Consider the following 12,216-nt stretch of genomic DNA (forward strand, 5'->3'; position numbering starts at 1 on the left):
TGTTTCTTTTTTGGAAGCAGATCCTTGTGTCTGTTTCCCCTCCTCCATTGCCCCTCTTTGATCTGATGTATAGACCTCTATACATAACTGTGTTGTTTAACCATAAACTGGTTATTGTACACCAGATTTCTCACCGATCCTCTAGTAAAGGATTCTAACAGTTAAAAAAAAAAAAAAAGGAACAACTGATTTATCTTCTAGATCAGGGGTCTTCAAACTATGGCCCTCCAGTTGTTCAGGAACTACAATTCCCATCATGCCTAGTCATGTCTGCGAATGTCAGAGGTTTACAAAGCCTCATGGGATGTGTAGTTCCGCAACAGCTGGAGGGCCGTAGGTGGAGGATCCCTGTTCTAGATTGTAAGCTCTAACGAGCAGGGCCCTCTAATTCCTCCTGTATTGAATTGTACTGTAACTGTATTGACTTCCCCACACTGTAAAGCACTGCGCAAACTGTTGGCGCTATATAAATCCTGTATAATAATAATTTATACTCTCATTTTTGTAACCCATCCAACCTCAGAAAGTTGGGAGATATTTGATGGTCCTCCAATACACAGAGCATTCCGTACATTTTACACAGAGGACAAAGGAACAGACAGATCTTTGCGTAAAAAAATGATCAATTTACTTGACTGAATGTAACTAGTAATCATGGTTTCTTCCTCGCCTTAGAACAAGACAGCAGCTAACTGACAGATTCACAGCCGCCTATCATTCTGACAGAATGTGCTGGGGCCTTTCTAGCATTTGATGCTGATTGACAGCACATTGCATGCTGCGAGAGGGGTCATGAAAGATGTTGGTTTTCCTTTCCTGGTTGTGATTGTCTGTTTGTAGAGTGTGTTTTCATAACTTCTATATAACCATTCTGTGTTCTGTATAGGTGCTTTGAACATCTAAGGCAGGCCATAGACGATTCGAATTACGTACGATTTATCGTTCGATAAACGAAAGCGGCACTCGTGCACATCATCGAGTGTACCATCAATGTGAGCCGAAAATCGTACGACAAAACACTATTTTTTGTGCCTTTTAACCACATCTCTACCGGACACACTCCCTACTGTTCTGTGTTTTGTTAGGCGAAATCATACAACTCCCCCACTAATGATACGAAATTCGGCCGATTTTCGCAAAAAAACCCAACATGTTGGATATGTGAATTTTTGCTGTCGTACGAAAATCGAACGTTTTACATACCACACTAACGATACGAAAATCGTTCGATAAAACTGCCATTTACGATTTTCGAACGAAATTCAAATCGTCTATGGCCTGCCTAAAACACAGTACAAAAATCTCAAGTATTGGTGCATTTCAAGCAAAAATGACGATATGCAGATCTGCTAAATGAGAGCAGCAAAATACTAAATTGAGTAGCACTGAAACCTTGAGGTCCTGGGTTTACTTTCTACTAGTGTATCAGATGGAGTTTTATATCATCTCCCTGCACAGGCATGGTTTCCACCACCAAACCCATAAAGATACCCGTAGGCTAATTTCCAAAACTGGCTGTATTGTGTATTGTGTTAAAGCGGAGTTCCACCCTGGATTTTTTTTTTTTTTTTTTAATACCCCCGGGACAGTCAGGGCTAGTGCATTCCACAATGGCTAGCCTCTGATCTGTCCCGGGTTGCACTTACCTGTTAGGACAAATACTTACCTTGCAAACGTCTTGTCCAGCGCTGCCATCTCAGATGTGGGCAGCTTGAAGCCAGCGCGTCCTCTTCGGCGTCTTCTTCCGCCTTCTTTGGTCCCACGATGCTCTGCGCCGGCCCCGACGTCACTTCCGGGTCGCGCGCGTCATCCCTCCACAGCTTCTGGGCATGCCCAGAAGCTGTTTAGAAGGGGATGACGCGCGCGACCCGGAACTGACGTCGGGGCCGGTGCAGGCGCAATGATTCCTGGGAGCTATGACGTCCAGCTCCCAGGAATCATTGCAGAGCCAGGAAGTGACGACGGGCCGCGGCCGAGGAAGGAGGAAGAAGGAAGTAAGGTAAGTATATTTTCTTCGCTACGAGGTAAGTAAAAAAAAAAAAAATATGCGATTATCCATTTCTTTTTCAGGTGACCCGGAGCGAGAAGATGGAGGTAAGTATAAAAATAGGGTGGAACTCCACTTTAAGGTTGTACAGGCATTGGTTTGTATGTTCCTTCAGGAATAGGATTGATGTAAATGATCTGTAAACTGCAGGTTATGTTTGGTGGAGTAAATTCTATCTGAAACTCTTTTTTTTTTTTTTGACAGCGTGGAATAGGGTTAGTATCCCCACTAGAGAAAATTCGGGTCATTTCTGTCCCAGAAATGGTGGTCAGTGAAATTTGAGATCTCTCCAGTGGCAACACGCTTTTTAAAACTTTTTGAAAATATATTGAATACAGATTAGAGAACCTTTGTCAGGTTTTTACAACTGTCTGTGTTCCCTTTAGGCTGGGTTCACACTTATGTGAATTGGTTGTGGGTTTCCCCGCATCCAGTTCGCATGACAAGAGACTGTGTGGATCTCAATGGAGCAGGTTCACACATCTCCGGGGCGGCTGCGAAGCGGATTTGGCTGCATTTCAGGTCCGAATTCAGGCAAAAATTCACGCCTAATTCGTCCCTGAAATGGAGAACAGAGACGCATTGGACCCCTGCTGTAAACCGCATCCGAATTCAGTGTGAACCCAGCCTTAGGGAAATTCCCATCACTTCCTTTCCTAGTGACACAGTGGGGTTGATTTACTAAAACTGGAGAGTGTAAAATCTGATGAAGCTGTGCATGTCAATCAGCTTCTATCTCCAGCTTGTTCAGTTAAAGTGGAATTAAACATCCATCTATTGTTTGTAACTATAGGTAAGCCAATAATTAGGCTTACCTATAGGTACTGTAATTATCTCCAAAACTTGCATAGTTTAGGAGATATTTACTGTATATGCCACTGATGACATAATCAGTGCATGCGTTCTGAAAGAACGGCCGCCCATGCTGTTTTTTCAAAGCCCTGCGCTGTGACCGGCAGCTCCCGGGTATGTGAGTGACGTCGCGCGGCTCCAGCCAGTCACACAGCCGGAGTCTCCGGACCTGGAAGGAAGATGGGTGAAGATGGATGCGGCCTTCAGCGGTGACAACGAGGACTTCGTTTGCAGTTAACTTTCAAATAATATGCTAGTAGGCAATGCATGCTAGCACATTATGCCTTTTACTTTTGCAGGTTAGAAAAAAAAAAAAAAGCGGCGCTTTACTTCCTCTTTAAGGTTTGACAATAAATCTTGGAATCTGAGTGGTTTTTATGCAGAGCTGCACCAGATTTTGCACTCTCCACTTTTATTTTTTCAACCCCAATGTGATAGGAAATAAGGAGAAATCTCCCTGAGAACGAGCTTGTAGTAAAGATCTTACAGTTGTTCTAACCCTAAAACTAAACTATAAGGTGAGTATTGCAGCAAGAACTGCTCTTTATTGTATTTACTACAGCGGGGCTTTGGATTCCTATATATTTTCTAAAAGCTGGAGTTGGTTTTATATTATCAATACAGAATTAAGTAGTACTCTAACTTTTTTCAGTGCCCCTTCCCTCCTGTATTGAATAAAAGCTAGCAAAAATTAGATGGAGTTCCATTAGCTACAGGTTCCAGTTGTTGATTGTTGTCTACAGATGTGTACATGCAAAAGTTGCTTACGTGTCTATAATTATTGTGAATTGCGAATTGAACACATATCTATTCTTTGGTTAAAAAAATAAATAATTTTCCTCGTTTTTTTTTTAACTTCAATCAATTTTAGGTAATGCTAACCATAAGGTTACAATATATATAAAAAAAAGTTGTTTTCAGTAACAGCGTATTCTTGTTCAGGATAAAGGCTAATCGTGTTACTTCAATAATATTCACTGTGATGGGTAAAAAAGGGTCTCTGAGAGAAAGGGACAGTGAGGATCAGTTATCAAATTAATCCAAAAGGTAAGTGTCTTGGGTTGCTCTTATTAAATAAAAACGGATTAAGGTGTCCTTTTATGAACGGGTGAATTTTTTTCTCCGTTGGCTTCTCTACAGTTCTCCGGGGAAAATGATCACATCTGGCACCCCTTTTATGAATGGGAGAACTTCAGTTCGCCCAGGGTGATCAGAGGAGAACGGTTTTCTCGGAGATCTGTGTAGAAGTCAATGGGGCGTCTGTAATCTCGTGAGACAAAGTGAGATTACCGTAGTATGAAAATCCCTGGCGCGCTTTAACAAGCAGAGATAAATTATCACTGCTGAGTACACCAGGTTAATAAATAATAGTCCCCTTACATATATATATATATATATATATATATATACACTGAATACACACACACATACATTATATATATATATATACACATTAAATAGATATCTACATGTATGTGTGTATATATATACATGTATATATATACATAAATATGGCAGGGGGACATGATTACTGTGTTGGGGGGTCTGAACAAGGAAGAAGGAAGTCCATAATCTTCCTTTTTCCCTCTCAGTTCTCCCCCGATTCTGTCTTCACTCCCCGCTTCACAAGCTCCAGGCTGGTGAACCCGGGAGTGTGAATTCTGACCCAGATCGCCAGTGAAGTGCGGGGATCGTGTGAAGAGATGATCAGCGGAGAACATGTTCTCCCCCGATCATTTCTGTTTCATAAACTGAGAATGATCGGAAATGAGCTGTGATCAGCAGGATCACTGCTCATCTCCGTTTCATAAAAGGACACCTAAGTATTGATCAGGACAGCTGTTTTTTTCCTGCGTGTTCACCAAGTATCCTACCATCAAGTGCTGTCATGGACATTTCTGTCCACATACAGGAAGATTACAATTGGAGACATGCTTGCCCTTGTAATGATTGCAAGATCACTAACTTGACTCCGTTGATTCTCTTGCACTTTCTGAATTCGAGTACACTTGCCCCATACTTTAAGCTGAACTGAAAAATCCTCCCCAACACTGAAAGTTAAATCCCTATTTATGCCCAAGATAGCGCTAAAAAGGACTTTCACATACGTGATCCTTTTCTCCCGCAGGCACTCTACATTCCATAAGATAGGCTGCCACTCGCTCTTCTCTAAGGCGCTCTAGCGGCCGCAGGTACTCTGACATCATTGAGTACAATGAATGGCTTATAATTCTACGTTGTACACAAAGACATAGGGGACCGCTCACAACTAAGAGTGTGGAGAGAAGAGTTGAGGGCAGTGAACAAGAAGGTTACTAGTATCCTAAGCATAAACAAGTATTTTTCCCTTGCACTAGGGGGTAATGATTGGAGCCTCACTGTGAGGGATGATTTATTTTCTTGGAGTTCAGCTTTAAATATTGTCTGCAGGCAAACAGCTAAATGCAGAGTTAAACCGCATGTGTTTGAACAATCTTACCTGCTGAAAGATATGTAATTCTGTTTTGATAGTCTTGTGATTTAATCACCACTGCCAGATGCACAGTCTGTTTCTTGACCTCCAGTTAAAGCAGAATGAAAGTCACGATACGTACCTCCTCTCTAGTGGTCCTTCACCAGTGCCGGCATCTTCTCACTGGCTTTTTTCCAGGTGTTGGTCTTTGGCCATTTTGATTGGCTGGCGCAGGAATATGTAACCCCTGTGCCTGTGCAGGAGTCAGTCATTCTGGCACACAGGGACCGTGCCAAAGATGTAAACTGGTTACACATTTGCAGCTTAGTAAACATGCCACCGAAGACTGCCAGCAGGCAGGTAGGTTTATTTTATCACAGAAGAGACATTGCATGTCTCATTTAGTTCCACTTAAAGTTTAAAATAAATAAACATGTTATTGTGTTTAGGGGTGGCTGATGGTGGGCACAGACATTGGAAGGTTGTCAAGGACCACACTCACTACCTACTAGTTGGACAAGGAAGGAGAAGCATACTGTAAGCATGTAGAGCTTGCCATAGATGGATCAAAATTTTTCCAGTCCAGCAGCAACCAGTCAAATTTCATTCCGTCTATTGGCAGGCTGGTTGTACGGAGGACGATCCATTGATAGACTTCAGTACAACCAGCCTGTTGGGATTTTTTTGCCTGATCAGTGCCAGATGTTATAGCTGCCAGCAGTGATCATTGTATTCTGCCGATGGGGAAGGCTCTCTGCCGGCAGAACACAACAGTGCTGCGAGAGAGATTCCCTCATTAGAACTAACTGTGTTTAAGGGAGAATCAAGCAATTTTCTTTCCTTTCAGCTGTGGTTGAAGGAATGTATGGCCAGCCTTAGCAATGTTCGGCTCTTTACAAAGCTCCAGTCATAACTGGTTCTCAGCCAAATATATATTATCCAATACACTGGTGATTTTTTATCACTGAATAAAAAATACAGGTTTATATTTGCTACTGTAGCTCTTTTAACCTGGGAATGGCACCATATCTCTGTGGCGATTAAGCATTTCCATACCAAGGGAAACTTGTAGGGATTCCAAAACATTATCTTAAAGCAGTAATAAACCACACCTTTTAAATACAAAAAAAACCTTGCAAGACAGTGGCATAATGTGCTAGTATGCATAGCACACTAGTACATTATGAAATACTTACCTTAGAACGAAGCCCTCCAGCTGGGCACTGTCATCGCTGAGAGGGTTTCCATCTTCACCCGGTCTTCCTTCCGGGTTCGTGTGCTCCAGCCTTCTGATTGGTGACGATGTCACTCCCGTGCATGCGTTCAGTAGTCACGGACCACAACGCATAGCTCTGTAGGGATGGCACGGGTATAACGTTCATTCGGAGAGCCTTCAACATTGACATCACCAGCTGCATGCAGCGTGAATATCTCCTAAACAGTGCAAGTTTAGGAGTTATTCACAGTACCTACAGGAAAGCCTTATTATAGACTTACCTGTAGGTTCAAGTTAAAAAAAAAAAAGTTTTCTACCACTTTAAATGAAGCCAGTCTAGTTTATTGCATTGCACCATCACAGACATACGGTACATTTGGCGTGGCAGTGTTCATTCTTGCCGTAGAAAATAATGGTAATCAACAAAATTGTCAGTCCATTTTATGCGGTTTTATTGTCTGTCACTCGATGTATGAAATTTTAAGTCCCCTCCCCATGTACATACATAAAATTGTATACCAGTAATGTACACAAATGCATGCAAAATACACGCTAACATGAATTACTGCTTGTACAGAAGGCTGAATAGAGCCTGCGTGCTCTCATGGTGCATTAGGTGTTTTAGTCTTAGTAAGTGGATCAGATTGGTGAGGTATGCCCTATATCATCTCAGGAGGTATGATAAATAAGGTACTATTGTCTATAGTCTGTTTACTGGATGGCAACAAAACCTTTTGGAGATTTTGGTGAATAGCATTGGGATCTGAACATGAACATGCCTGAGCTCATCACTATTTATCAATTATTAGATATAACAGACTGTGGCTTTTCTGTCTTTCCAGACCTAAATGTGATGGATCAGATATAGCAGGATGTCTGTTTACATTTGCTTGCCTATAGAGCCATCGCGGGTCCACCACAGTACACTGTCAATATGAGGACACAAATTGAATGGGCACAAAACTGACATCCGTCCCGTTCTTCTCCGATTCACCAGGGGATCTGCTTTCAGATCCCCTTCTGAACAAGGTGGAGCAGCATCTTGTGAAAGAACCCTCATCTCCCAGTGCATCTGGTAATACCCTTTGCCCAGATTGACAATGCTGCTAACCAAAGGTGTCTCTGTTGCGCCTCCATCCAGAGTGGGAACACCCTACGATAGGAAGGGTGTTACTAACTGGATTACCAGGTGAAAACAAATAATTAAAAAATAAGCCTAAAAAACAAAACAAATGCAACCTCCACATTTAAAGTGGAGTTTCAGTTTGTTTTTTTAAAATTACCCCCGTGAAGGTTGCAACTAATCCTATACATAATGGTATGAGTAATACACGTGGGTTGTACAATTATTTTTCTTTTTTAAAAACTCACTCTGCTCTCCCCAGCGAGTGTGGGCATCTGAAGCCCACTCATTGCTCTTTCTGGGATACGGCACTGCTGGCTACACAGCATGCACCTCCCGATCTCGTGCATGCGCATGCCGTACAAAGCGTGGCGCACTCATTGTTACATGCTACGAGCCGCAGATGCCCATTGACTCCTGCAATTGATGACACTCATATCCCAGAAGCCAATGAGCGGGCGGCCAGGCGGACATGACGTACCTCGCCGTGGCGAGATACAGCAGAAGCCGAAGATTCGGATAAAAAAAAAATAAAAGGTATTTACATTGAGGGCAAAAAAAAGTGTCCAAGAAGACATTATAATATGATCACAAACGCGGGGTACAAATTAAAAAAAAAATGTCTGGAACCCAATTCCACTTGGTTATGTGCAGGCAGGAATCATTCCGTTTGTGAGTTTTGATAGTTTGGATTTACGACCTGCATGAATTTCAAGGACAGAGTGAATCTGCATGAGGGCATTTAGGTGACCTGAAGAAGTGCAACTTAGCAGCATTTTGCATATAAGTTCAGTTATCTCAACTTTCTTCAATTCATTCATTTTTTTATATTGCTTTATGATGAGTTAGTAAGTTTGTTACAAAGCTTGAAGAGCAATAATTTTCCAATGTGTAGGTTATTCCATTGCACTCCATTCAGAGACTGGTGACAAGCTGCAGCATTCAGGAGCCAGTCAGTCCTATGTGGCAGCTAGGTGAACAATGTAATGAGCTTTCAGTGGCACCAACAAACAGATGTTAAGCATCATCTGTAATTATTTTGGTGCACAGATCAGCAGAGTTGCTGACATTGTGATGGAAATCACAGAGTATAAAATAAATGGCTTACCTAGAAAGCATCCCAGAGCGCAGTACCATGGATGAGCCATCCCTCCAGGAGAAGTCGGCAGTGGGCTCAGGATAAGTTGTGGATCCTGTAGAAGTTACACTTCAGCTGTGATGAGAAGGGTCTGTTCCCTGGCCAGTGTAACACAGGGGCTGCTGTTGCTGGGGAACGCTGTGCTCTGTCTGATCACATACTAATGTGTTCCTGAAGGCAGCCTGTCCACAGTGTGTTGTTAGATTTAATGGAGCTTGGCAGTTATAGGTTAAACTTAGGAGAGGTGGAGACTTGCAGGATCCTGCAGACTATTACAATGCACGCTGGCTGTTCATTCATACTTCCAAAGTGTATACCTCATCCTACTCTTTCACCCACTCACTACATACTGCACTCACCCATGTGCACTCACACCCACATCTCCCTCCTTTTCAAGGACAGTCCCTCCTTTGGTCCCAGGTACCTCTGTCTCCTTTTCCTCCACAGCTGTCCCCTTTTAGCTGTGAAGCACAGATGTTTGTAAAAGGAAAGCTGTACTCAAGAAGTATGAAAACTGTTGTACTTGTCCTCTCCTTCTCCTTGCCTGACTGTCATGCTGATCCAAGGGCTTCATTCCTTTCACTGACCTGCAACAAGTATGCAAACCAGAAGCTTTAACTTCACTTTTTTTTTTACCCGTATGCTTGGCGTAGGTCAGTGACTCAGCATGGAAAAAATGTGTAAGTTACATTAAAGAGGAACTTTAGGCCAAAATAAAAATGGGCACACAGACAGGTATTTTAATGCAATGCCAAATCTGAATGAGCGGGAGCGACGTCATCCCCGCCCGACCAATGAAAGAGGCTGGGATTTGAGACCCGGAAGCCGGCTGCCCGAACATGTTAGCGGCTGGGCAGGGAACACGGAGGTGCCGCATCACTGGAGCCGAGGTGAGTATAGTTCCACTTTAAGATAAACGGATAATAATGAGTATACAATTATAGTAAATAAACTATACTTTAAAAGAAATGTATTGCCAAAGCTTTTTGGTTGTACTTTTGTTGAGGGTCTAAGGCAAGTATCCTCAAACTACGGCCCTCCAGCTGTTGCGGAACTACAAATCCCATGAGGCATTGTAAAACTCTGACATTCACTGACATGACTAGGCATGATGGGAATTGTAGTTCCTGAACAACTGGAGGGCCATAGTTTGAAGGCCCCTGGTCTAAGGAGTGCACTTTTTTTTTTGCTCTCATGTGACCCAGAATCGGTTAATAGCAGGCTGTTCCCAGCTATCAGCTGATGTGGCAGAGCCATTCTAGGCTCTGGAAGGAGCTTGACAATATTATATGGATCCACACGGCTGTCTGATCAGCAGCTGGTTCCGCCTCCCAGCGTGCCACTGAGAGCCAACCCCTTCCTTGTTTGGCCAGTGAGCACTGGTGGGGCAGAACAGAGAGAGGTCACTGACAGTCACTTCTTTCTGCTTTGAGCAGACCAAGAGCTGAGCAATCAGCAGGCATGTAATTGCTCAGTTCGCGATCTTAGAACCAATATGGGGCAGCTGCAGCATCCCACCAATGCTGCAGCATGGAGGTGAGTATGTGTGTGTTTTTTTTTTTTTTTTAACTCCACACTTCTCCTTTAACGTGTGTTTAGTGGTGATTTTTAGTTCAGTACTTTTTATGGTGCTTGTCTCTAAGGCTTCTTTCACACGGTCCGCCTCTGCAGGCGGATCCGTGCTGCTCAGCGGGGGATCGATACACAGATCCATCTGAGCAGGAAGGTGACAGCTCCCTCTTTGCTCTGTGTGCGGAGAGGGAGGTGTCAGAGCCCCATGCATCTCTATGGGGGAATCGGATGAGAGCGGACCGCCTGTCTGCTCTCATCCGATCCTATCCGATCCCCTGGACGGATGGAAAAAAGGGTTTCCATCCATCCGGATTTCACGGACAGGATCGGTAGCGGATAGCAGCGGGTGTCAGCGGACATGTCTCCGCTGACATCCGCTGCCCCATAGGGATGCATGGAGCATCTGATCAGATCCGCCTAAAAAACTGACAGGCGGATCTGATCGGATCGCTCGTGTGAAAGGACCCTAACTGTCTTTGAGAGTGTAAACACCTGACAGTTAATGATACATTGCTGCAATTTCATCTTTTAGCTAACAGAGGAGGAATAGGTAGCACCAGTTTCCACTAGGGACGGTTGGTTCCTTTACGGCCTATTCACACTATTTGCATTGACTTCCATTTTTTTGTACTGGATAAATGCAGGTCACTGCTAGGGTCCAAAGGAAATAACTGTTTTCCATGCGCCCTGTTCACACTGCAGCGCTGGTCTTATGTGTGGTGCAGTACAGTAATGTAACACATTTGCATTTTTCCACACTGCACTGGATGGCACTACGTGTCACTGCACAATAATATAAAACCCAACTGCACAGAGGAGGTCAGTATAACATATTTGTTATTTTAATAGAAAACATTTTTTTTCTTTACAATCACTTTAAATTTAAAGTGGTTGTTGTGATGGTGTTCACCGTCACTGGGAGTGAGGGACATATACTTGGGGGACGCTGAGAGAATGGTTTGGATGGCTTCAGATGGGGCAGTAATATTTGTCAGCAATATCTCTCAGGAAATGTATGAAGATGAATGGTTTGACTTTTCAGATTGCTAGAATATTCCAGGAGTGTCTCATAGACCCTTGCTAGATAGTGAGATGGGGTGGGGTTTGTTATTGGTAAGTGCCTGTATTCCATTGTTCTATTATTTCTGTCTGCCTTAAGATAAACTTATTATGGGATGTATATGTGTATGTGGATTGGCTGCTAAGGGGAGGGGGGGGGGGGGGATTGTCCCACAGTGTATATCTCTTTGTGCATTTGTTTGAATAAACAGTTTGAGTTCTACTTCTTCTCCCTCAGTCTAGAGTCCTGTCTCTTATTGGGGGAATTTGCTACAAGGGATTGCTATGCTCTTCATACTCCCTTGAATAATCACTAAGCTCTTGTAAGAGCTTGTTCCTGTTCCTGCTGCACTCTCTAAGGAAAGAGAGGTTCACCCACTGGAACCTGGACCCTTGTCGTAGGTCCAGGGTGGGTAGGAGACGGCAAGACCCCAACCAAGCTGCAGCGGTTCGTGGGGTTTGCGGTGGTTATGGTGTCTGGTGGAGTGCTTGGAGCCCTCGGGAAGCACTAGGTGCATCCATCAACAGAGGTACTCAGTTGGGGTGCCAGTTGATCCGTTACAGTTGTAAACCTCAGACATGAAATATGAACAAAGCATTTTCCTCTATAGTGTGTACTTGTCTCTATCAAGAGCACGAATTGTCATTTCTGTCTGCTGCCCCACTCCTCTGCTATGAGCATGAGTCACTTCTGACAAGTTTTCCTGACACCAAGATAAAAAAGGTGACAGGGGAGGGATCTCCAGCACACAGCCTG

At 43.5% G+C, this 12,216-nt stretch overlaps 1 protein-coding gene across 1 annotated transcript in view; it reads right to left on the reverse strand.

Moving 5' to 3' along the window:
* The window catches only part of APCDD1L (APC down-regulated 1 like), a 90,036-nt gene extending 80,635 nt beyond the window's left edge, over positions 1–9,401 (reverse strand). Inside the window, exon 1 of the mRNA XM_082271939.1 lies at positions 8,799–9,401. Within this exon, the coding sequence (XP_082128065.1) occupies positions 8,799–8,838 (40 nt within the window). The 5' untranslated portion in view covers positions 8,839–9,401. The remainder of the gene's footprint in view (positions 1–8,798) is intronic.
* Between the last annotated feature and the right edge of the window lie 2,815 nt (positions 9,402–12,216).

The sequence above is a fragment of the Pelophylax lessonae genome, assembly GCF_965119305.1.
Source record: "Pelophylax lessonae genome assembly, chromosome: 11".
NCBI classification, from domain to species: Eukaryota; Metazoa; Chordata; class Amphibia; order Anura; family Ranidae; genus Pelophylax; species Pelophylax lessonae.